We start from the raw sequence: 24,983 nt of genomic DNA, 5'->3' as shown, positions 1-24,983 counted from the left end.
ACATAAGTGTACCTGTGTTAAGGTCTTTGTCTTGATTCCTATTTGTGTCAAATCTATCTGAATTGATATCAGAGCTGTTATTTAAATTAGTTGTTGTTTTCAGTTTTATATTTTGAGGAAAAAGTTTTACGACAACTTTCCTAAGTGATTTCCCTCCTCCTTTTTAATATATACATTATACACATTTTTTTTACATTATTTGGATATTTAATATAAGAGATCTGAAGTTGTTTTTCGATTGTAATAATTATGGTTACAATTATGCGTCCATTCTATACAGAATTCACTTATATCAAATATCAAAAAGTTGTATATTATACTCATTGGAACTTATCTTTATAACATTTTAATCTTTTTTTGTTTTCTAATGCAATGGACGGGTATTGAAATGTAAACATATCATTAGACATAAGATATTTAATGTTGCCGTAATAAAGTGTTGGTGTAATACGACTTTTATTTATTTGGCTTTAGCCCGCAGTACGAAGTAATAGCCAATACAGAGAACCACCAAATCTCCGTCGTCCTTTGGGTTCGTCGGATCATTGCGTGGTCTCTAATCATTGCGTGGTCAGTACTCTGTACCGTGCCTACTACGCAGCCTTCACAGCTACGCTTTACGGGCTGTCGCTGTATTTGGCACTATAGGTCAGCAGATTGGGACGGCATGCGGTCTTTCTTTGCGTCCTACCTTTGGGGGACTCTGTCGCCGAAGTCGTTCTGCAGCCAACTCTTTATTATATTTTCTGCGGTGCCGAACGGTGGCAAGTCACAGCATGCCATGATACCAAGCCTTCAGGAAGGCTCTTAGATTTTATAAGATTACTAGCTGACCAGGAAAACCGTTTTTGCCATGTATATTATTTCTAGGAAACATTTTTTTAGTTTAAAAATGACTATTTACAATAATAAAAAATAGGGGTTGATCGTAGAGTAATAAAAATAAAGGGGGTGTATGTATTTTTGTATGCTGTATCATAAAAAATTAAAACATTTTTTTTTGGGGTGGACACCCCTCATCACTAAGGGGTTTGAAATATAGATAGTAGCCGATTCTTAGACTTAGAATCGGTCGAGCCGTTTCGGAGGAGTATGTGACACGAGAATTTTATATATTACATTGTACCAAAACCATATCTGAAAAATACTTGGTTTCCTTACTGGTTATGACAATTGTGGGCGAATCGTAGAATTAATCACTTCATTTAACGGTCAGCGTTTGACGTAAAACAGTTACTTGCATGGCCACTTCACGATATGGCTAATAATTAGTGATTAAATTGTATAATAAAATAAATCAGTGGCGCTACAACCTCTTTAGGTCTTGGCCTCAGATATCTGAATCTGTTTCATGATCATTTTTAAATCTAATTGGCAATTAGGTAATCAGCCTCCAGTGCCTGACACACGCCGTCAACTTTTTGGGTCTAAAACATGTCGGTTTCCTCACGATGTTTTCCTTCACCGTTTGAGCAAATGTTAAATGCGCTCATAGAAAGTCCATTGGTGCACAGCCAGGGATCGAACCTACGACCTCAGGTATGAGAGTCGCACGCTGAAGCCACTAGGCCAACACTGCTCTATTGTATAATAGTTAGTTATATTATTCACCGTTAAATGCGCTGCTAGCACCTTTCTACGTTTGTTTGTACATCCCAAACCGTTCTTTTTCTTTAGAATTCAGTATTTCATGTTGATTTAAGCATGCGAAGGTTCATAAAGAAAAGTCATATTCAAAATAACATAATATATATTTCATAATAATTTATTAAAATAACATAAACATTTGATCCATTTCACTCATAATCCACATTTGGAAAACCCTCCCCCCAATAGTTCGATCAAATAATTTGTTCCAGACATTGATAGCTACCTTAAAACAGCTTATATGACGCCGATTTTAAACAATTATCTTTTATTTATATATACAAAACCCAATTCTTATAGAATTATGCCATAATTTCATTTACTCTATATATTATAAAAATATGGACTAAAAGTACTCATGTCTCTTTTCAACACAATATGACAGAAAGAGACAAAGTATAGTTACAGTGCCGTACTGATTTAGTCCTTATAAGGAGAAAGCGCTAGATCATAGTTACCTTTCTAATTACGTAGATTTCATTTAAATATTCTTTTTAGATATTTTATACATATACTATTAGGTTCAACTCACATTGGCCCAGAGTCGAAGCGAAACGAGGCGTCATGTTTCTAAACTTTTACGCGCGAAATAATTCCTTTACACCTCTATAGTAGTCGCATTAAGAACTAATTCTTCAGGTCATAAATCATATTTATCTGTCTGTCTCGCTCACACTTACAGGTCTTATAGAGAGGTGTACTGATGTGCGTAGATGTTCAGATTAATAACGGGATAACGGGATTGATAACGGGGTACGATTGATATGCTAAATAATGAAAAGTACTTATCTGAATAATTTTTCGCTATCTGAAAATTACTTATATACACACACGTTTTTTAATTTGTAAGTATGTATGTATGTAAGTATAGTTACAAATGTCACGATTTCATTTATTCAAAACCACGTTAGAAAATAAATTCTCCATCGTGTAACGAAGCGTAAGTAATGTGTAATGTGTGTCATAACAAAGTCTTATATTTAAACATCAACCCTTACTCGTAACGACCAATCAGGAGTCAGAGCGCGTGCGCAGGTAGCTAAGTATCGATAACAAGTTGCATTGCGTGCACATTACTATGTATTGTTAGTGACATTTATTGCCCGAAGACTCAGTTTAAAATGCGTCGACTTTAGTCCGTTATGGCCGGCGTTTGACGCGTCACTGCGGCCGTAGTGCCCGCTCGCCCGTTCAAGCAACGACGCGCGTATACGTGCACTTATAAATTTCCATAACACATTTGCTTAAACTCTGCGCCTATGAGCGTTGAGTTTTGAAGACATTCTTCGTTTGTTAAAGGCTAATCTCTTTTTGGACGATTAATCAAAAACTAACTTATAACTATTCTTCAATCACAGACAACAGTCAACTTAAGTAAAGGAATACATGTGTTTTTTTTTAATAATTAAATTATTATTTTCATCTCATGAGTCGTGCTGATTCGCAGGTACAGTCATCGTCTGATTTTACCTAAAAAAAACATCGAAATAAAATGTTAATGTAATTAACAAAATTAGTGTACCAATTTTGATAAACTATTTGGATTTGATTTTAAATTATTAGATTTGAAATCTTATGATTTTTAATTTCCAAAATTATGGATAATGGATACACAGACTTTTCGAAATTTTACATAATATATTCTTGGAAGCAAAAATATATCATTAAACTGAAAACTGCCAATTCCAACAAGGGTTATATTATATAATAACCTCATTTATAAAGTCGGTTAAAATATAGTAATGGAATACCTAGGCTAAATCTATCAAGATTTATAAATATAAATCCATATCCCCATGGCCAATCGGGAGACGAGGAACACTAATTAACGTACCATCAAGAAATGATGCAATTTAAGTTCTTCAGCGCGCGGTCTGTTCTCGGGGTCATGAGTGAGACAGGTCATACAAAAGTCCTGCCCTTCTTTAGAAAGAGAGTCAGGGATGTGTGGCCTTCCACCCATTCCCACTACGAACATAATCTGGTAGTTGCTGTCGTATTCGGAGAAGGGACGCTGGAAACGTTCAAAAAAATTATTAAATTTGAATTTGGAATGTGATCTTAGTAAATTCAAAAATCATTTATTCATATTTAACAAAATGTACACTTATGTACGTAAAAAAATAAATATATGTATATGAAATACTTCTAATTTTATATTAACTGCCAGTTTTCAAATCAATCAATGTAACTTAAAGGAGATTTGAAATGTTCTAGAGAAAAATATATCTCAAGACAGCCTGGCCGAAAGGCAGACAAAATAAATTACCAAAGAGATGGATATCACGAATATAGTTTGAACATGTTACTGGTTGTTAAAAAAGCTGCGCAAAAAAAAGAATAAAAAATTGAAAAAACGCGCCAAAAGCGTTCTTTTGTTTTGTCTGTTAAATATTAATGCTTAATAAACAAGTAAGTGACCATGAAGTGTCGCTAATTGCTGGTCAAGGCCTTCGATTTTTGGGTCTTAGGGCTGGTTGGTCACGGTCACTTCATCGTACGTGTACGCGCCCGTAGAAACGCACGAACGAGCGAGGGACGAACGCTTGCCCCATACTTTATACCATAGAGCTGTCATATTATTTAAAAAATATTACCTTCCCAGAAGCCATTTCAGTGACTACGCATCCCAGAGACCACATGTCAGCAGCCCGTCCGTGGCCCGACGACTTCATGAATACTTCTGGAGCCATATATGCTGCGGAAATTATTAAATATTAAAACATATATTTAAAAGATAGTTTACAAATTAATAGCGTAATTATTGTTTATTTAAAAAATCAAAATGATGTAACTTACATCTTCCGAAAGGCGTGACAAATACACCAAATATTGAAATTATATTATTGTTAACGATTAGAAAAGTTAAGAGTCGTTTAATGTGAAATAAATACCTTGTGTGCCGACGAATCCTTGTAGTTCCCCCGGCGCAGTGGTGTTAGCTCGGATCTTTACCGCACATCCAAAATCACCCAGCTTCAAGCAATGACCTTCATTTGTAAGAAATATATTGCCACCTGTGAACAAATATTTTCTATTACACTTTTTTGAATAAAGGAATATAAAATAGAGTCATATTAACACCAGTGCTGCATAGGAGAGCTTATGGTTCTATGGCAACTGAATTTTGTGTTTTATTTTTATACCACGAGTATAAAGTTTAGTATGTTTAACGGACAGTAGAAAGGCAGTTTTGAAAAATTTATTATAACAAAAAAATACAAGGTTAGTTGAGATCCGGCTCAATATATGCTTTAATGCGAAATAGACATACATATGAACAACATGAAAATCAAATACTTTTTGACGTACTTGAGTTAGTCTTAGCTTTCTCAAACTTATCAAAGTCCACCAAAATAATAATTTATTTATTTACAAAAGCCTGCCAACGCTCGGCACACTGTACATTGGAACAATAATAATAAAATAATAAAAACTATGGAACATTCTCGCAGATAATTAGAGCAGTTAATCATTAATGAGCTGATTTGTTCCTGCTAAAATTATTTATGTTGGCTACACCGTGAATGGCGCGCTTGCCAAGATGCTTAGTAATTAAATGCTTACTAGATTCTAGTTGAGTAGATTTGCCAAAACCAACAATTTTTAATGATATTACACCTGTGTACATTTAAAATTGCTTTGATATACTGTTTTGTTTATTTATTTACTTATTGACACTTCGTTGCATAACAATATAAAGATTGAACATAATTAAATTAAAAGGAGGGCAACTGGCGGCCTTATCGCTTTCGAGCGATCTCTTACATGCAAGCATTGTGAGAAAAGAAAAAATGTATTAAATTATTATTATTTTAATTAAAATAACAGCTCAGCAATACGACTAGTTCAATGTTTGAGAAGAAATGTAAAAGACAGACTTCAAGTTGACAGTTGCCATACACAATATTGTGATCGCAACTATGCATATCCAGATTAGTTTGTTTAACAGAATGTTCAATCTCATCAATAAGATCAAGAATTTCATCTGAAAGGAGGGGAAAATGGGATGATGGGACGCCTGGGGTATAGTTTGCCTTACTTTTAATATCTCGATGCGCTATAGACCGCGCGTGCAGTTCGTTCACAGCGCATAACAGTTGCTTTGTGTATCTTCTCGTTGTGTGTTCAGCTAACGCGCCGCTTGTCGCTATCAACGCCTCCAGAGACCCCTCCACGCAGAGTTCCATGAATAACAGCATTTCTTCCTGAAACGGGACACGTGTTTTACGCATATATAAATACGAGAAAAGTATGTTATTACAAATTTTACATAACAAAAAGATAAATTCTTTTGATCGTATAGAACCTGAAAATAAATATTTTTTTTTTTAATTTAAACCTATATGTTTGACCTAATCTCGTTCAAGCAAATTCTCTACAGCTTTTAAATATGGATTTATAATAGAATTAAGTCATTTGTATGAAAAACTAAGATTCATAAGCGAAACTGTGTTTCATCATCGGACGTCGAGGAAGAATACAAAATTCCATATATCCACCGTAGTTGTAGCTGCCCACCGATGTATTTCCGAACAAGTTTGTTTAAAAAAAGGGTACGAAATTTTAAAAGACCGGCAGCGCATTTGCGAGCCATCTCGACGGCAGTATCACTTAAAATCAGATGAGCCTTCTGAGAGTATATTGCCAGTTCTTCTGGTCCGTTCTACGCCCTTGATTAGAGAACTGGCAGTAAATGTAAAATTAGAAGCATTTAATATGTATTTCTTTTTTGACGTTCATAAGTGTCCATTTTGTTACCTATATGAATTTATAGTTATAAAAAAGCCTTGTTATCGCGTGACATTGAGCCGGCAGCGCCATCTCTTGACGAAATAAAAAATTATCGCAATTAAATAAATATACAAACCCGATGTAATTCACAGCCATAATATCTGACAAGGTGCGGATGTACAACGCCCTCAAGTACGCGCAGTTCGTTCGCTGCTCGTTGCAACGCGCGTCTGTCTCCTGCGCCTATACTTAGCTCCTTCATCGCTAACACCTGACCGCTCTCTGTGTTTACTACTGTGTATACCTGAAAAATTCATTAATTTTAAAAACCCTGATTCATGTAATGATTTATGTTTTTTAATAATTCGAAATTAAACGTAACATCATCTTACGAGTCTAAAGTCGAGTAAGTAAGGTATAGGACCTTTAAAGCGTCCACACACGGCCCTTAAATCAGTGGCAATATCGGGGAAGTGGTGGGGAGCACCCTAGATCGCCTCGTGTGTAGGCAAATCGTAGCCTAATTATGCTATATACCAGTATGCTACTGCCGATTCAAACTACGAGCCGAATTCATCCCCACCAGCATAGTCCCGATCCGATATCATGACTGATTTTAGATAAATAAATCATGTAACGCGACAGACTCGCGTTGGCGTAAACAATAGCACACTACGTCTTCCGCGTATAAGCAACGCACACATAGAAGCGCGCGGTTTCTATATATTGCCAAGTCAAAGCTCGTTTGCGGGACAAAATTTTATTATGATCTTTTAAAATTTACGTGTCTTTAAAACTAATTTGTAATTTACAATGCTCGAAAACATAATGTGAATGTTTCGTTTAAAGTTGTACAGTTTTTTGTCACGGTTTTCAATTTAAATGTAAATAACATCGTAACCATGGTAACGACCACATAAATTATGTTTATTATGGAACATAAGATACACGTATCACTTATTCCACTTCATTAATTTGGATCGGTAGACATCCCTACTCATCGGCAAAGAAGACAGAGGGTGTAGGCCCAGATTAATAGCCGGCGTAAATAACTCTCAGTACTCTTTTACCTAACTGTAGTCCACGTTTTATAAGCCCGTTTAACATTAGAAATAAGAAATACTAAGGAGTCAAGGGTGATTATTTGAGAAAAATAGTATTTTATTAATAATGCCCGGTTCAATTACCTTTCCAAAAGTGCCAGCACCAATTTTCAAACCCCTCTGCCATTTGAATTTGAGCTGTCGTAATTTGGGCTCGTAGCACTGAACGGCCGCTCCTAAAACGCGTCCGACGCGTTTATCTTCCCGGAGCTTCTCATCCCGAGCCTCGTCCAAATGTTGAACTGCGTTTCGGACTCTTTTGCTGAAAGCTGAAAATTTATACAAAGTTTTAATTTTAAAAGTAACTAAAAAAAATATCGGACTATAAATACACGTAAAATCTTTTTAGTTTCCTTTTTGGATGCCTAAATAGATCCAATTCCAAAAATGTCACATACATGTCTAACAGATTTGATCTCTCGTCTATCTTGGTTGTGATTGGTGGATATCTGACGTACACCGCCATCCCTTACTTGATATTTTTATTTATTAAATTAATTATTGTTATTATAAATAATAAGACCAAAACTCGTACCGCAGTCGCACAGACTCTTGGACAAATCAAGCAAATAAAATAGAAAGGATCTAAAGAAAGACTCTTTATAAGAGAAAAGATAAACTCTAATACATGTTTTGCAATACGAATTAACTCCCTCAAGTATACAATAGCTAGTTAAAATAACGTGCTAGAACATTAAAATATATTTAAATCCAAGGATTTTTTGTTCTGACTTAATCAAATAACAAGTAAGTAAAATATCCAAATAACATCATTTAACAAATTAATTACCTGGCGTTTCAGGAGTAGCGAAGACAGGTGGTGACGTGTCCTGTTCGCTGGGTGGGGATTGGGCCTCTTTGTTATTGTGACTAGAATTTGGTATGGGACTCTGTAAAAATATTAAATTATTTTCACCATATAGGATGTAAAAAGCCCCCTATTTCTATATATTATGAACAGAAAACAAAATAAGTCTAATTGCACCGTCGTTGTACAATGCGCAGAGACGGTGATAACTTGGAGATATTGATAGTGGTTGGTAACACAGAAGACAAAAGATCACGTGACCGTTCATCAACCAGATGGATCGATCAAGTAAAACATGAACCGTCCTCAAAACTATACACTGTTATACGCTGAACAGAAACTTGTGGAAACAGATAATCCCCTCCAGTATTTCCGTACTGACCACGACGCTCAGACATGAGCTACGGACTGAAGAGCACCATTGTAACTAAATTAATTCTTGTTTGAAGATTCATAAATATGCAAGTTTAATGTAGGATTAGAACTAACGATGTTTTATATTTAGAGGGAAAAACCTCTTTGCGCCTCTGACACTTGCCTGCTGATGGTAAGCATTCCTTATTTTATTATCATAACTCATTCAATACATCGGCGCATGGTGTAATGGTTGACTTACAATTTCATTGTAAACCAAAAACTTAGCAATAAAAAGAGTGGCGGAGAGTTTCTTGTCACTTCTCGCCCGCTCTACGCTCTTTGGGAACTTTTTTTTCAATATTGACGTTCATAAGTTATAAATTGGATTGCCCTTAAACTTATTAAAATTTTATTTTTTAATGTACTTTAACTTACTAGTATAATATTTTTGACAATATTGTAACTAACACAATAATGACCATTTGTACTTATATTCGTTTGAATAAATACATTATTATTAAAGCTCTTACTCACATGTAATCTCAGTCTATGCCTGTGAGGTGGCGTCGGTGATAACGAAGGAAATGTCGTCGGTCGGGAACCGATCACGTGGGATATGCACCCATCCATCAGTTGCTTCAGATCCTGTATAAAAGTTATTTTTGACAAAACAGTAATTTAAAAAAAAACGTATTCATTTAATACTGATACGCCAAAGAACTAAGTACTTCTTTGAGTTAATAAAAACTGTATTACAAAAGCAACCAAATATATTTAAGGTTTTAAAAAGGCTGTTATGGTGTTATGGTTGCAACAAACGTTGTGTAAAACAAAAAACTCGGCGATTAAAGAGTGGCGAAGAGTTTATTGCCAGTTCTTCTCTTCCGTTCTACGAGCTCCATCAAGCTGGAACCCGCTTTAGAAAAAACTTGATTTTTCTAAATTTACTTTTATCTACAAACGATGCTAGTGAATGTAGTAAACTTTATTTTTTTGTAGTATCATTAATTGCGCCGAAAAAATAATTAATACCGCGCAAAGCAGGAAATATTACAAATAATTCAATAAAAAACTTTGAAACGGGTGCTAAATTGTTTGTAGTTTATTGTAGTGACAAAAAAAATTTTTTTTTACCCCACTTTATTAAAAACTACGGAATGAATGCTAAAATAACGGAACTATGCAAAAAAAAAGACACCGACTCAAAAACTATAAACGATGCTCATAAATGTAGTATACTTTATTTTTTTGTAGTATCATTAATTGCGCCGAAAAAATAATTAATACCGCGCAAAGCAGGAAATATTACAAATAATTCAATAAAAAACTTTGAAACGGGTGCTAAATTGTTTGTAGTTTTATTGTAGTGACAAAAAAAAAATTTTTTTACCCCACTTTATTAAAAACTACGGAATGAATGCTAAAATAACGGAACTATGCAAAAAAAAAGACACCGACTCAAAAACTATAAACGATGCTCATAAATGTAGTATACTTTATTTTTTTGTAGTATCATTAATTGCGCCGAAAAAATAATTAATACCGCGCAAAGCAGGAAATATTACAAATAATTCAATAAAAAACTTTGAAACGGGTGCTAAATTGTTTGTAGTTTATTGTAGTGACAAAAAAAAATTTTTTTAACCCCACTTTATTAAAAACTACGGAATAAATGCTAAAATAACGGAACTATGCAAAAAAAAAGACACCGACTCAAAAACTATAAACGATGCTCATAAATGTAGTATACTTTATTTTTTTGTAGTATCATTAATTGCGCCGAAAAAATAATTAATACCGCGCAAAGCAGGAAATATTACAAATAATTCAATAAAAAACTTTGAAACGGGTGCTAAATTGTTTGTAGTTTATTGTAGTGACCAAAAAAAAATTTTTTTTACTCCACTTTATTTAAGGACTACGGAATAAATTCTAAAATAACAGTGTTATGAAAAAAAAAAAAAAAAAACTAACTCCGAAACTATAAAGGATGTGGATGCTTGTAGCAGTATTCGTATGCTTGTGAAGTCTGTTAAACGCTTCTTATAACTGCACAGAGATGAATTGTTAGATAAAGTGATACATTTTCAACAGTTGATGCTTCAGATTATATATATATACACTGATAAAAAATTTAACTTGACTTAAGATCACGAATCTTGAACCAAGAACACCATTTTGAAGAAAATAAAACTCTTGAGTCAAGAAGAAAAATTCTTAAATCAAGAAAATTTTCTTGAACCAAGAATTATATTTTGACTCAAGAAATTCTTTTTCTTCAAAGTGGTGTTCTTGGTTCAAGATTCTTGCTCTTGAGTAAAGTTAAATTTTTTATCAGTGTGTATATATATATAATTTAGCTGAGCAAGCAAGACATTTGTTTCGGGTAATTTATTACACTAACAGGACAAATTTTTTTAAATAATTGTAATACTAAGTACTGGCAATGTGAGTAATTGCCTTAATGCATATATCGTTAATGCGGGTTAGCAATAAATTTTTCAACACTTAAGATTAATAAGCATTCTTTAAAATATCTTGTAATTATCGCATGTGCTCTGAAAAGTAAAAATTTCAAGCAACTAATGTTATTTTAATACAAATCAAAGATTTTTTTTGCGGAAGTAGTACAATTAAATTGCGTGAATAGAATTGATTTCTTTGACTAAAAAAGTTTTAAGCATAACGACCAATATAATAATTTCACTTGATTTCGTATATTTTTGTTAGTTTTTCATAACACTGTTATTTTAGAATTTATTCCGTAGTCCTTAAATAAAGTGGAGTAAAAAAATTTTTTTTTTGGTCACTACAATAAACTACAAACAATTTAGCACCCGTTTCAAAGTTTTTTATTGAATTATTTGTAATATTTCCTGCTTTGCGCGGTATTAATTATTTTTTCGGCGCAATTAATGATACTACAAAAAATAAAGTATACTACATTTATGAGCATCGTTTATAGTTTTTGAGTCGGTGTCTTTTTTTTTGCATAGTTCCGTTATTTTAGCATTCATTCCGTAGTTTTTAATAAAGTGGGGTAAAAAAAATTTTTTTTTGTCACTACAATAAACTACAAACAATTTAGCACCCGTTTCAAAGTTTTTTATTGAATTATTTGTAATATTTCCTGCTTTGCGCGGTATTAATTATTTTTTCGGCGCAATTAATGATACTACAAAAAAATAAAGTATACTACATTTATGAGCATCGTTTATAGTTTTTGAGTCGGTGTCTTTTTTTTTGCATAGTTCCGTTATTTTAGCATTCATTCCGTAGTTTTTAATAAAGTGGGGTAAAAAAAATTTTTTTTTGTCACTACAATAAACTACAAACAATTTAGCACCCGTTTCAAAGTTTTTTATTGAATTATTTGTAATATTTCCTGCTTTGCGCGGTATTAATTATTTTTTCGGCGCAATTAATGATACTACAAAAAAATAAAGTATACTACATTTATGAGCATCGTTTATAGTTTTTGAGTCGGTGTCTTTTTTTTTGCATAGTTCCGTTATTTTAGCATTTATTCCGTAGTTTTTAATAAAGTGGGGTAAAAAAAATTTTTTTTTGTCACTACAATAAACTACAAACAATTTAGCACCCGTTTCAAAGTTTTTTATTGAATTATTTGTAACATTTCCTGCTTTGCGCGGTATTAATTATTTTTACGGCGCAATTAATGATACTACAAAAAAATAAAGTTTACTACATTCACTAGCATCGTTTGTAGATAAAAGTAAATTTAGAAAAATCTAGTTTTTTCTAAAGCGGGTTCCAGCTTGATGGAGCTCCGTTCTACGCCCTTGATTTGAGAACTGGCAGTAAATGTTAAATTAGAAGCATTTCGTATATATTTCTTTTTTGACGTGTAGTGTAGTGTTACCAATATGAATAAATCATTTTTGAATTTTGAAGTGATAATCATAAACTTTAAATCTATTCTAAAGGGTAGGAAAGGGAGTTACAGCTTGCATGTTAAAAATAATATAAGTGGAATTATTAAGGATTCTAATGTAATCCATGTGTTCTGCAAGAACTTACATTATTTGTACCAAGTACGGCGGAAACGAAGATTATTTTCAGTCCCTAAGGCAGAACGAATTTGGCACCAGACCCCACCAGAGGTCTCCGCAATAACAACGTTAAATATCCTATGTTACGATAATTAAGTTACACAACTATCACATTGGCTATTAGCTTAATAGCTTACCCTAATGGGGAGTTGTATAAGTAAATAAAAAATAAATAATAATTTACGAACCTCAAACTCTTCTTCAGTCAAATGCTTCGTGTTATAAGGATCACAAGCAAGCATTAGGAACTCTAAACCTTGACTCGCCCACCTGTTAACAAGAACTATATTACAAAGCCAAACCACAATGTCCCTCCTAGAACGCGGAATAAATCTACCGTCTAAAAAAACGACGGGTTGCAGTACGGGAGTGCCGGCAGAAGTGAAAACTTGAATATTAACGTTGTGCATTTTTGATATTTTGGAATGGCTAGGGAATAATTTTGCACGAATTGCTTTAATTATCAGTATAAAAGAACTATCATTTATGTGGTACAATACAATATTTATTTATTGCGCTATCGTAGACAAACATGACAATTTATATTACATTAAATACGCCGCACCAGCTGTCTACTCTCCATCCATCTTACGAATTTTCGACCAGGTCACGTGTCCTGACGCGAGTTTAACATTTTTTAACCATTCCAATAAAAGTGTACAACGCCGATAAAGAAGTTTTCACTACAAAAAAAAAACATGAAACAATATGTTATGGCATTAAGTTTGTTATGAACGAGCTGATATTTTTCACTCTAAAAGGTTTCCACATTCCAAATTCCATTAATTATGTATTATAAAGTTCGTCCCTTTACAGCTAGTACTTTGAAAATGGATAAAAAAATAAGTACCTAGGCCTCAACCCTCTTCCGCGATCGCATCTCTCAACGACGAACAACATCCAGCATCTGGCGAATTCGATGACAGCGCGCGCTATCTGCTTCGCCCAGTCCGCTTCCTCCGCTGTGGGCTCTTCACATCGCTCCATTCGATCCGTTTTTTTGGGAGTTTCAGAACCCGAGAGGAGCGTTTCTATATTGCCTTGGACCTGTAAAATATATATTTTCTTAGAATACGCCCTTTATAATTCGTCCGAATATTCTAATTCCTATTTAAATCAACGTTTACATGGCGAGAAGAAAAATATAAAGTAATCGACGAGTAATTCTTAAAGGCCCGTATTCAATCAAACTTAAATAAAAGAAATTTCAAGAGCTGTCAAACCATTGTATGAAGTTTGACAGGGGTGGCTAGCAAACCCCATTTTTTTTTTACTCGTCCAAAATTGTTTGCGATACCAAGGGCCCGAACCAGTCTGTTGCATTAACAAAGACGTTGCTACTGAATGTCGTCTCCGACACCATCGACATCTATATATGTTCGCCGAGTTCAAGGAAGCGATATGTATATCTTATTTATTTAATATTATATATTTTATTATATGAAGTAAGGTCTGAGAGAAAAGCAAGAAAAATGGACAAAACTTATCACAGAATGGTACCCTTTAGACGGAAAGAGGTGTTTTTTAGTCATAAGTAAATTAATTTTAGGCACACGAAACTACTCTGTGTAAAACTTGTTAACAACAATAAAGGCTTTTTATTTTATTTTTATTTATTATTATTATATTTTATTATATTGTGTTTCTTTTCGACATTATCGAATTGGCTTAGTACTGCAAGGATAGTGTATGTATTTTTGTGAAGAAATAAATAAAAATTTGACAGCTGTCATGAACAGACTGTATCCCGAGATACAATTTAGAATATTAAATGGTATTCCTATAAGTACTGCTTGCATGTTAACCAAGAGGTTCTAGATTTTGGACGAATCAATTATGAAAACTGCCTCAAAAACTTTTATAATCGATAGCAACGTTTGCTATAATATTCTTATTATTTTTTATTTGAAGAATTAATTATCAATACTAACAATTACAATAACAAGAAGTGCACGTTAGTCTAAAGTGTAAGTGGTAAGTGAAAAAATAGACCACAATAACAGAGTTTATTTACCTTATTAGACTATAAGTAGTGTTATTGGACACTTTCTTATATTAAATATCCATTATAGTAAACAAGGGTAGTTTTAAAGTAGTTATTAAGTGAGGATAGATCGTAATTGAAAGAAAAAAACCTTTTTGCCGGAATAAAGTTTTGTATTATTATAAATTTACAATTATTTAACATAATTTTAAACACCGTGACCACGCACGCTGTAAAGCACGCGAAACGTCGGATAAATTTAAAATTATGTTAAATAATTGTAAATTTATAATAATTCATAACTTTAATCCGGTATAAAGTTTTTTTGTTTAAATGTGTAAAGGTTATGTCAATCAAAGACAATACTATAGATCGTAATGTTCTGTGACGCCTCAGTGAAGACACAGTTATTAAAAAATACTAACAATTGTTGAAGTATTTGATAAAATCTAGATACTAGAAAAAGTTATATGATTCTATTCATATATTAAGCCTCAAATAGTAATTAAAATCCACGTCACACATGTATCGTTTACAAAATAAACATTTAAGCAGTATTTTTTTAGGCAAAAAATCTCTTACGATATTATCCTTCAAGCATATATCTTCCAAAACGCTTCCTTCCCCCTCTTCACCGATACTTTCAGACCTCATGAGCCGGACTCGACGCGTAGGAGCAGCCGGACGTCCGATCGGACGACAAGACGGCGCGTCGCTCACGAACCTATGCAACTCTTTGTGCAGCTGTGGAAATATAAATCTAGTTTAATAAACTTTGTCAAATATATTCCCAATTTTCCCTTTTTTCTATTAAGTCTTTCGGTACGGTATACAAATAAATCTTGATTAAAGAAATTTAAAAATATTTACGAATGATTGATGATGCCAGAGTGCCGACGACGAACACAGATTTAGATATTAAAAAACAAAATTTTGTGTTACTCTAGGACAAATTCATTAAACAATTTCTCAAGACCCATATTTTAAATTGATAGCCAATACCATCCCAACACACGACAAAAGCATTACACGCATAAAAACCAAAACACCAAAAAGCCAAACGGACAATCCCACAAAGCGCACTCCGAAAGACCTGTGATTCTACCATAGGATTGAAAGATTCGTGAATGAGAACTGTCTCGGGACGTTTGCGTCTCAGTACTGGATCTTTCACTCTTGAAGGCTGCAAGGAAGACGGTCGAAGTCGCCGCGCGCGCATTTCGCGCTGAAGTTTGAATGGTGCTTGAGCGAACTTGTGCATTTCCATGTGCAACTGCGAACATACAACTGCTTATGTGCGGGCATGCGTACGTGCACGTGCAAATTGACTGTTTACGAATAAAAGTTTTTTTGTTAAATAATTTAGTCGTATACTTTTGGTGTGTAATAAGTATTTGAAATTACTATTATCAATCTGTACTTTAAAACATGCGAAACATCCAAATTCATAATAAATAACGGCATCATTTAAAAATTTTAATATTAATTTTTTATTTTTTTATAAGTCAAGTAATTTAAAAAAATTATAAGTCAATATATAAAACATACAAAAAGTGTTGATGTATTAAACACAAATATAAAAACTAGATAGGCGGACACTTAAATACTTTCACAAAGTGCATATTACACTAACAAAGTGTTAATAAGCTTTTCGTGCTATATTCTGGTAGTAACATAAAAAGCAACTATTTATTTTAGTTATGTTAGTTATTTTAACTATCATATTAGAATATATACCACTACTCCTACGATAGACACAGTACAGTTAAATGACAGAGATTTGTGGTACCATGACAGTTAAAGCTAGACTTTTGCACACAGGTCTAATTGCACTGCGCTTTTACTAAAGTACTCATCTATCTCTTTTGATCACAGCATAAACACAATGACAGAAAGAGATGGAATAATAATTGAATTAAAAGAGGACAATTTAGATTTAAAATGTGGAGGAAATCTGCCATTTATAGCAGTCATGGTATGAACATATCTTCCTCGTCTAGACTGATCAAGCTAATATAATAAAAACATTAAAAATTTTCGAGAGATTTTGAGGTAATTTTGAAACATTGTGCAATGTAATTATATATTAAAGCGAACTGAAACATTCAATCATAAATATCCTAATTTTATTTTGCATTATCAAGGCAATGATGATATTTGGTTTGAATAAAAAAACAAAAACATTGAAAACGTCAATTTCAAAAATATTCAGCGAATCAAGTTTGCGGCGATAGATTGCGGCGGCACACACTTCTATGAAGATCTAACTAGGTTTTTTAGTGATTAGTTCAAGAACACAAACTAACTTTCTGGATATCTACATAATTATAGAAAGTTTTATCACCTCGAATCCCAATTTGTAGATTTGAAGCAGCAATTCCCGAACTCTTGCATTGAGAGACTCCCATGATTCGGTCGAAATACTGGGATCACTCGCGGGAAGTCGACTACGCTCTAATATATGTTTAGTTTGTTCCACCAGACAATTTCGTAGGGCCATCAGGCTGTTCTGTAAATTAAATTTTCCAAATGGTCAAAATATGTAATTACTTTCCTCCAAGATTACGCAATTAAAAAATACAGAGACAGGTATTCTCCGTTCGACTCCGAGAACTGGCAGTAAATGTAAATTTAGAAGAAATTAATATTTTTACATTTAAACGTGGCCAATTAACTCGTAGCAATAAATTTATCCATACTGGTAAGGAATTGAAAACGAATATGAGTAACTTATAAAGCTTAAAAAGATATGTACCCAGAATTCGGTTACTACTCTAATTTATTTCTAGCTCTGGATGTTTTTTTTGTTGGAGGCAAAAGGGTGTTAAGTGATACCGCCTCTCATGGACTTCCATTGCCATAAGACTCGCAAGTGCGTTGCCGGTCTTTTAAGAATTGGTACGCTCTTTTCTTGAAGGACCCTAAGTCGGATTGGTTCGGAAATACTTGTATGTTTTATGTTACGTAGCTTTTTAAGTAAGAAGTTTTGACGTGACAACGTCTTATAATTCGATGGAGCCGGCTGCACACACGAAAAAACATGACTCATGCGGCGTTACCTCGCTCTGAGGCGTTCCATTTAAAATTGACATAATTGTATTTATGCGTACAAATAAATGTAACTTGATCAATTCAGTTGTGATTTCCATTTACCTCCTTCTCTATATCCATACATAATACCTATCAAACAAATAAATTTTTTTTTTTTTTTTTAAATGCAACCATCCCATCAATATTTTTTTATGACGTTGTCACGTTCAACTATCGTCAGTAAACCGACTTTACAGACAACCGATTTTTCTTTATGTTCAAATTTGTTACGTTAGAAAAATTAATTTTAGTCGCTGAAAGAAATTATCAATTGTGAACTCTTTATCAAATGAACATAATTCAAATGATTTATGTAACAAACTTTCGTGTCTACTTACAAATATTTGCGCCTTATATCGTGCGTGATGTGGCGGCAGTCTGTTTGCGAGTGCGCGCGCCCATTGCGCGGCCTGAAGTGCGCTTTCTCGAGATCCCATATAGATCGTTTGGGCCTCGCGACAGATAAGGTATACAACGTACCTGTGAATAACATTTTATATTATTTTAAGAAATGGTTCTTTTACCATATAAAGATGTCAGGCGAAACATAGTATACGATTGTGGTTGGACCAAGGGGCGTATCATGTCACGTATTAGCACGTAGAGATGCTGTTGACCAATCACAATCAACGAACGCAAATCGTTTCGTCATTTACATTTCCAACCCCTTATTAATGAATAAATAGTGTTTAACAATATATACAGCTAATCACGTGATCATTAAATATATAAGAATAAGCCTCTTATCCTGAACTGTTTCTTTCACTTTGTGGTTGACTCTTATCTTTAAGTTATAAAATATCTCAGAGTTCAGTGTGCCTCTTGGCAAAGGCCTCCTCCAAGATCATTAAATAAATCATAATAAATAATTTTATTTTAAATAATAAATTATTTATTATGTCATAGTCATATTAATTATCATGTCATAAAAATAACAGTTAAGTTATAATTGTGGTCCAGACTTTTGATCTAAATACTCTCCCACGCTATAAAGGCACCTTTGATTTTAAAAATCACCTTCTTCTTGAAAGCATTACACGGCAGTGATCTATAAATTCTGGGAGGGTGATGAAATCGTTTAATAGCCATGGCGTAACAATTTTTGAAATACATCGTGGTGCAACATGCAGGCACCGACAGCCGTGTTGGATCCCTCGGTAGTTTCTTTAAATGTTTTGAATAATTTTGGATGTTGAATTTATAAACTTGGTACTGTCAAAATACCGAGTTCTTGTGTACAGGTTACAAGAGGTCCAACACAAAAAGCCCTTTTTTACATAATACGGCAATTTTTTTTTAAATCGTAAAATAATCACGGCCCTTAAAATAAACGAAATTCCTTTTCACGTAACTCAGCAACAAAATATATTTTCAAAATCCATCCTATGTACATCTTGGCAAATAAAGATTAAGGGGTGATTGTATAAAATCATTCTTATTTTTATTTTAAAACAATGTTTTAATAAACAATAACTAAATATTAAAATTATTCACTGCTCTAAGACAAGAAAACTAATTTGAATTAGTCTTTGGTACAAATTAATTTCCTATATATTTATTCGAACCACAGTTACATATGGGCCTGGATGGTTAAGATTTTCCTTTATCTAACCAACATTAATATATACATAATATTACCAACCTCTGAGCGTCCCCTTCGGCACTTTCATTGAGCTCAAGTTCCTTTAATTTATCGAATTTCTCCTGGTACTGTTTTAAAATCCTATCCAACTGGTTGCACGCGATATCCCTGGAAGATAAATATTTATTATTATATTAAAATTCATAAAAATACGACCACCAATTAACACAAATCTTCAAATAACATAGGTTAACTTATCTATTTAACGGCTTAAATGTTTATTTATTAATTCATTAGCTTACATACATATGACAAGACAAAACAATTTAAATTACGTTTGTTCCTGAACAAAGTCAAAGTCTTCCCGCCTCTTCAAATATTCCGCCGTTCAAGTTTTACGTAAGCAGATTTATCTCCTTACTTAATTTATTTCCCCCCCTTCCCCCCCCCCCTTCCGTTTGTCCCATTAAGTTTTCACCTTTTGTTCAGAATAAGCAGTACTCTACAAATTTCACTCTCACTACTTCAAAGTCGAGAACAAAAATATTTTTAAGATCAAATTGCTTATCAAGAAATTCTGTCGTCTAAATAGCTTGGGTATGAAAATATACTAACGCGAAAGCAGGTGGCGCTAGTTTCCTCGCAGGCGGCGCACGCGCAGCCAATCGGATGGCGAAGCCCCATTCGGCGGAAAGCGCAGCGCGACTCATTGACTCTTGAAGCGACATTGTACGGAGATATGACAGGTATAACTGAAAAAGAAATTAAAATAAACTATATTATTTTTTATTGCCGACATTCCTGGGTGTATGTATAAAAATTAATGAAATATGTAATATTTTTTTATGGCAATAGTTAAATGTAAATTCCTTGTTTTTGTATTCACTTATTTGCCTAATTTAGATTAGGTACCCGATGGGTGCTTAGCTTTTTTTTTAAATTTATCAGCCCACTACCGAATATATTTAGCTCTGAAGAAGTAGCGTTCATTCAGTGAGGCTACTGAACTCCTCCGGAATTTGGAAGATTTCAAATTCCGTCTGTAACGACAATGTTAATATTCTGTAATAGTATTAGATAGTCTTATAAAATGATGCCATTTTCAAAAAATGTTGTTTCGCTAGATTTATACAAAAACGATTAATTGTGCCTGGCTTATAAAACATAAATCAGTGGCTCTACAACCATATTAGGTCTGGGCCTCAGATTTATGCATCTGTTTCGTGATCAAGCAAGGCAAGCCGGTTTTCTCAAGATGTGCCCATTTAGCATTCCCTCGTACAATCAAACAGAAATAAACTCTATTGGTGCACAGCTGGGGATCGAAGCTACGAACTCAAGGATGAGAGTCGCACGCTGGAGCCACTGTGCCAACATTGCTCTAACTGGCTTATTAACGCTATATTCTTAACCGAAGTTAACGTAAATGAGTAGTATCGGGACCAAAGACAACATACAGAACTAAGTGTAAAATATGTGTGGGCAAATATTAAATTATATATTAAAGTATTACCTGCGTGCAAGTATCCACGGTGGCGTCGTACGTCTTAAGCACCATGAGGAGGTCCTGCCTCGTGGTGGGCGCTATGGACCAACCCCGTAACGCAGCTTCCACGTTCCGTGCGAAGGAGGCGCGCGTTTCGGCCGCTATATCTAAACCTTCTTTTAACTCGTGGATTAACTGGAAATAGATTACAATGTTTTTAACTGTATTATGGGTTAATTATGTAAAATTAATCAAATGAGAAGTTTAATAAATAACAATATACTCTGATTTTTATTCCCTTAAATTCTGGCAACAATAATTTATTGACATGTCAGAGATGGCAAACCTTTTTAGCCAGGCACATTTTTCAATTTCAATACCAGTCCGAACATCTGTATATACATGCATGTTATTGTTAGTGAATGTATCCATTTTATTAAGTGCTGAGCTCCACATTAAAAGTGGTTTTACGGCGAGTGATAATTACGTCCCGTTTCATCACAAACAGTAAAAAACGCACAAGTAAAGATAACATCTTTTTAAAGGTTTATTAAACCTGGAATTTCAGTATTGTCAGCTAAAGAACAAAATAAAGTAATTAAAGTTAATTCAATATATTGTTCGTGATTTTGAAATATTTGTTATTTTTGTATTAGGTCACTTGAGTAAGTAAATATTTTGATTTACCTTTTTGTAGGTAAAACATAAAAAAATGCATTTTATTACCCTCAAATAAGTCAAATCGGTCCTTTTTTCGGTGGGCAACTTTTTTTGTAGCAACACTTATGAAATGTCAGAATTCTACGGAATGAAAAATCAGAGTACACTAAATCTTAAAATTAAATAAATAATGGCGGCAGGAGGATATTTTGGACTATCCATTCCATCCTTTAAGTGGTAATTTTCACCACATAAATTAACTGTTTTTTTCTGTGACCATTTAGAGAGTACACCTTATATAATATAATCGCAATTTTTTAATATTAAACAAAATAGCTTTACCTGTTTGATAGTAAGACATGACGGTTGATCGGGACGCGAGTCAACCCGCAGGGCGAGGTAGTCGTGCAGGGCCTCCATACAGATGCAGTTCAGCAGCAGAAAGTGGTTTCGGAAGGAAGGTAGCTGCATTGAAATGCTCTCGGGGCTCCAGCAGCCATACCTATGAATTTTTTTTACAATTAATCTCATTAATAATTGAGCTAATTATTATTATTTATACGTGATTTAGAGCAAAGATATATCGAATGATATTTTTAAAATATATTTTGTATTTTAGTGCTTGAATTAGTAAAAAAGATACAAATACAGATCAGATACAAAGTTCTAAGCAGCATCTCAGGGTCAGATCCAGAAACGAGCTGAACTAAGCTGAAACTAAGAATCCAATACTGTTTTTACGTACAAGTCGGGCTTAGGATAAGTATCACAATCAAAACTTAAGTATTACTATTTTCAAAAACAGATTTTGACATACAGTCCTAGTTAGCTGTCTTAAAATCGTATTCTCTCGCTGACAACGAATATTGAAAATCACTGGTAATATACATACAGTAATTAAAAGGCTAGCAACGCACTCGCGAGCCCTCTGGCATTGAGTGTCCATGGGCGGCAGTATCACTTAACATCAGGTGAACCTTCTGCCCGTTTGCCCCCTGTTCTATAAAAAAATATCGCGTTTAACTCATTAAATAAATTGTTTAAATTATTGGAAGAATTAGAATTTTCAAACATAATACCTTTTTAATACATATATATTTTTTGCATTTGTCTCTTTGTCATCTTTGGTCGAGTCGATTTCTGCTTCATCTTCCATTGACGCATCTATTTGCTGAAAATTATTTATCAACATATTATAAGCTGAGATGCTTCCATAGATTAAAAATTGTATAGAGTATTGTATACAATACTAAACCAGTGATTCGAGCTTGCGACTTTCACCTCTACGGCCCGTCAGGCACAGGAGGCTGATCACCTACGCGTTTTAAGAAAAATAGATGATTCCGAAACAGATTTTTGTATCTGAAAATTACAGCAAATAATATTTTTTTACCTGTGGTTCCTGCAACACGTGGTAGACCTTGTGCAGTATACTACTCCAAATCTTGTTCATAAACATCATACAACGTCGGACTCCCGCCGTTTTGAGCATGTCGTAATGATAGTCGCTGGAATAAAAATAAATAAATTAATTAAAGTACCGTTTCAGGTTATTCATTAGTGACTATGGAAGTCATATAAATTGTGCTTTTTATTTTGTTAAGTCTTTTTATTTTAAATCCATCAAAATAAAAAGACTGAAATCAAACTCCAAGACAGTATTAGGATTATACAAGCGAAGACGTGATTGTCGATTTTACTAATCTGTAAACCGTTTTGGGTCACGTGACTGACGCATAAAAATATATATTTTTAATTATGGCTTTTTTAAAGAGATGATGTGCAGCTGTGTTCATTTCTTCGTGGATCGAACCAATGCGATGCATGTTTATATTATTGAAAATACAACGTGTAATACGACGTTTGCGTCGTGATTGAATGATGATGAAGTTACTAGTCACGTGTTACCATCACGACGACTATTGAAAAGTGTTATCCTTGCGCAGTATTCTTTGTATCATTCCATCACCTTTCCACGCGAATAGTTGTATGTGAAGGAACGGGATGGGAATAGTAAGGGTAGGAGGCCGTGTGTCAAACCAAATACCTAGTAAAGTAGATACGAAGACTTTACGTGGCGCAAGCATTTAGTTAAGTTATATATAATATGTAATTTATAAAAAACGCTAACCAAATGTTAATCTTACACTTGTATCCAATAAATTGTTAAACATCAGATTTCCTAGTAATGAATGAGCCCTCTAGTTCTTCATATATTATAATATAACATTCTAGTTTCCGACATTGGCCAATAGGTCGACAGCACTTATATTCGTTATATGTAACAAATGTCTCATTTAGTTTTAAGAACCCATCAATAAGTCAAGTTATTTTTTGGTAGTCCAGGGTCGCAACCCCTAATTATATGTTAATTATAAGCTAGTTTTCAATGATTAGACACAATTGACACCCAGCTTCAAAGAAAGTGTCTCATTCAGGCAGAGTTAATTGCCAGTTCTTATCCTCCGTTCTACGCCCTTGATTTGAGAACTGGCAGTAAATGTAAAATTAGACGTTCTCTTTTGACGTTCATAAGTGTACATTGTGTTACCTATATGAAATGATTTCACCGCACTCTTTCAAGCACATTTATTGTTCACTTTATAGATAAAACATCTTACCGATAAACGGAGACCTGCTGTCGGTCCAGCAGCCTCATTTGTGTTAAATCATCCAACGGCCCTATGTAGAAGGCATCTCCGCGTAAACACTCTTGTTCGACGGAAGCGTAATCTTCAGAATCGTTCGTGCTGTACGTATCCAATACAATCTCGGGAGTTGCGTCACCTGTTCGATCTGGAAAAGGTTTTGAAATTAATTTAATTCAATAGAACGTAAAAAAGTTCAGATGAATATCAACCGCTGGCACGCTGACGTGATTTTCCAAAACTTTTAGTGATGAAGAAGCTCACTTAAATAATGTTTTACTAAAGTCGACGCATTTTAAACTGAGTCGTGCCATTATCGATACTTAGCTACCTGCGCACGCGCTCGTACTCCTGATTGGTCGTTACGAGTAAGGGTTGTTGATTTTCTATAAATATAAGATTTTTTGTTATGACACTCATAACTTACGCTTCGTTAGACAATACGCTCAGTGAAGAATTTATTTTTTAATGTGCTTTTGAAGAAATGAAATGGTGACATTCATCTTACAAATTAAAATATTTTATTTTCAGAGAAAATTATTCTTATTAATATATATCCCGTTATAAATATGCTCCTCTACAATTCTTACGCACATCAGTACACCAATCCATAAGACCTGTAAGTGCGAGCGAGACGGACAGATAAGTATGATTTATGACCCGAAGCCTCAGTTCATAATGCGTCGACTATAGTGTGAATATACAACAAATTAGTTTTGACTGCTCTGTCTTATTTCTCGCATCCTCTCAAATTAGACAAGACACCTTTATAAATAAGCCTAGTGAGCCACCGTGGCGATGCCAGATAGTT

General features: G+C 33.9%; 1 protein-coding gene across 3 annotated transcripts in view; it reads right to left on the bottom strand.

The window, feature by feature from the left end:
* Window positions 1-1,732: 1,732 nt before the first annotated feature.
* LOC125049386 (mitogen-activated protein kinase kinase kinase 4) overlaps window positions 1,733-24,983 on the bottom strand; it is a 47,486-nt gene continuing 24,235 nt past the window's right edge. For 2 of the 3 annotated variants that reach the window (XM_047648623.1, XM_047648622.1), the window contains exons 11-32: window positions 24,146-24,320; window positions 22,918-23,032; window positions 22,604-22,695; window positions 21,867-22,026; window positions 20,892-21,059; window positions 19,994-20,130; window positions 19,439-19,546; window positions 18,135-18,276; window positions 17,051-17,215; window positions 15,812-15,979; window positions 15,289-15,450; window positions 13,573-13,769; window positions 12,911-12,992; window positions 9,184-9,294; window positions 8,275-8,374; window positions 7,569-7,753; window positions 6,518-6,685; window positions 5,690-5,855; window positions 4,542-4,664; window positions 4,245-4,345; window positions 3,482-3,661; window positions 1,733-3,117 (exon numbers count right to left, since the gene is read on the bottom strand). In XM_047648623.1, the coding sequence (XP_047504579.1) occupies window positions 3,067-3,117; window positions 3,482-3,661; window positions 4,245-4,345; window positions 4,542-4,664; window positions 5,690-5,855; window positions 6,518-6,685; window positions 7,569-7,753; window positions 8,275-8,374; window positions 9,184-9,294; window positions 12,911-12,992; window positions 13,573-13,769; window positions 15,289-15,450; window positions 15,812-15,979; window positions 17,051-17,215; window positions 18,135-18,276; window positions 19,439-19,546; window positions 19,994-20,130; window positions 20,892-21,059; window positions 21,867-22,026; window positions 22,604-22,695; window positions 22,918-23,032; window positions 24,146-24,320 (3,056 nt within the window). In that variant the 3' untranslated portion in view covers window positions 1,733-3,066. The remainder of the gene's footprint in view (window positions 3,118-3,481; window positions 3,662-4,244; window positions 4,346-4,541; window positions 4,665-5,689; window positions 5,856-6,517; window positions 6,686-7,568; window positions 7,754-8,274; window positions 8,375-9,183; window positions 9,295-12,910; window positions 12,993-13,572; window positions 13,770-15,288; window positions 15,451-15,811; window positions 15,980-17,050; window positions 17,216-18,134; window positions 18,277-19,438; window positions 19,547-19,993; window positions 20,131-20,891; window positions 21,060-21,866; window positions 22,027-22,603; window positions 22,696-22,917; window positions 23,033-24,145; window positions 24,321-24,983) is intronic. The other variant, XM_047648624.1, reaches the window with a different exon arrangement.

Source organism: Pieris napi, chromosome 5 (assembly GCF_905475465.1).
Source record: "Pieris napi chromosome 5, ilPieNapi1.2, whole genome shotgun sequence".
Taxonomy (NCBI): domain Eukaryota; kingdom Metazoa; phylum Arthropoda; class Insecta; order Lepidoptera; family Pieridae; genus Pieris; species Pieris napi.
The sequence above is the reverse complement of the archived record's forward strand: the minus strand, read 5'-3'. Positions and strand labels throughout refer to the sequence as shown.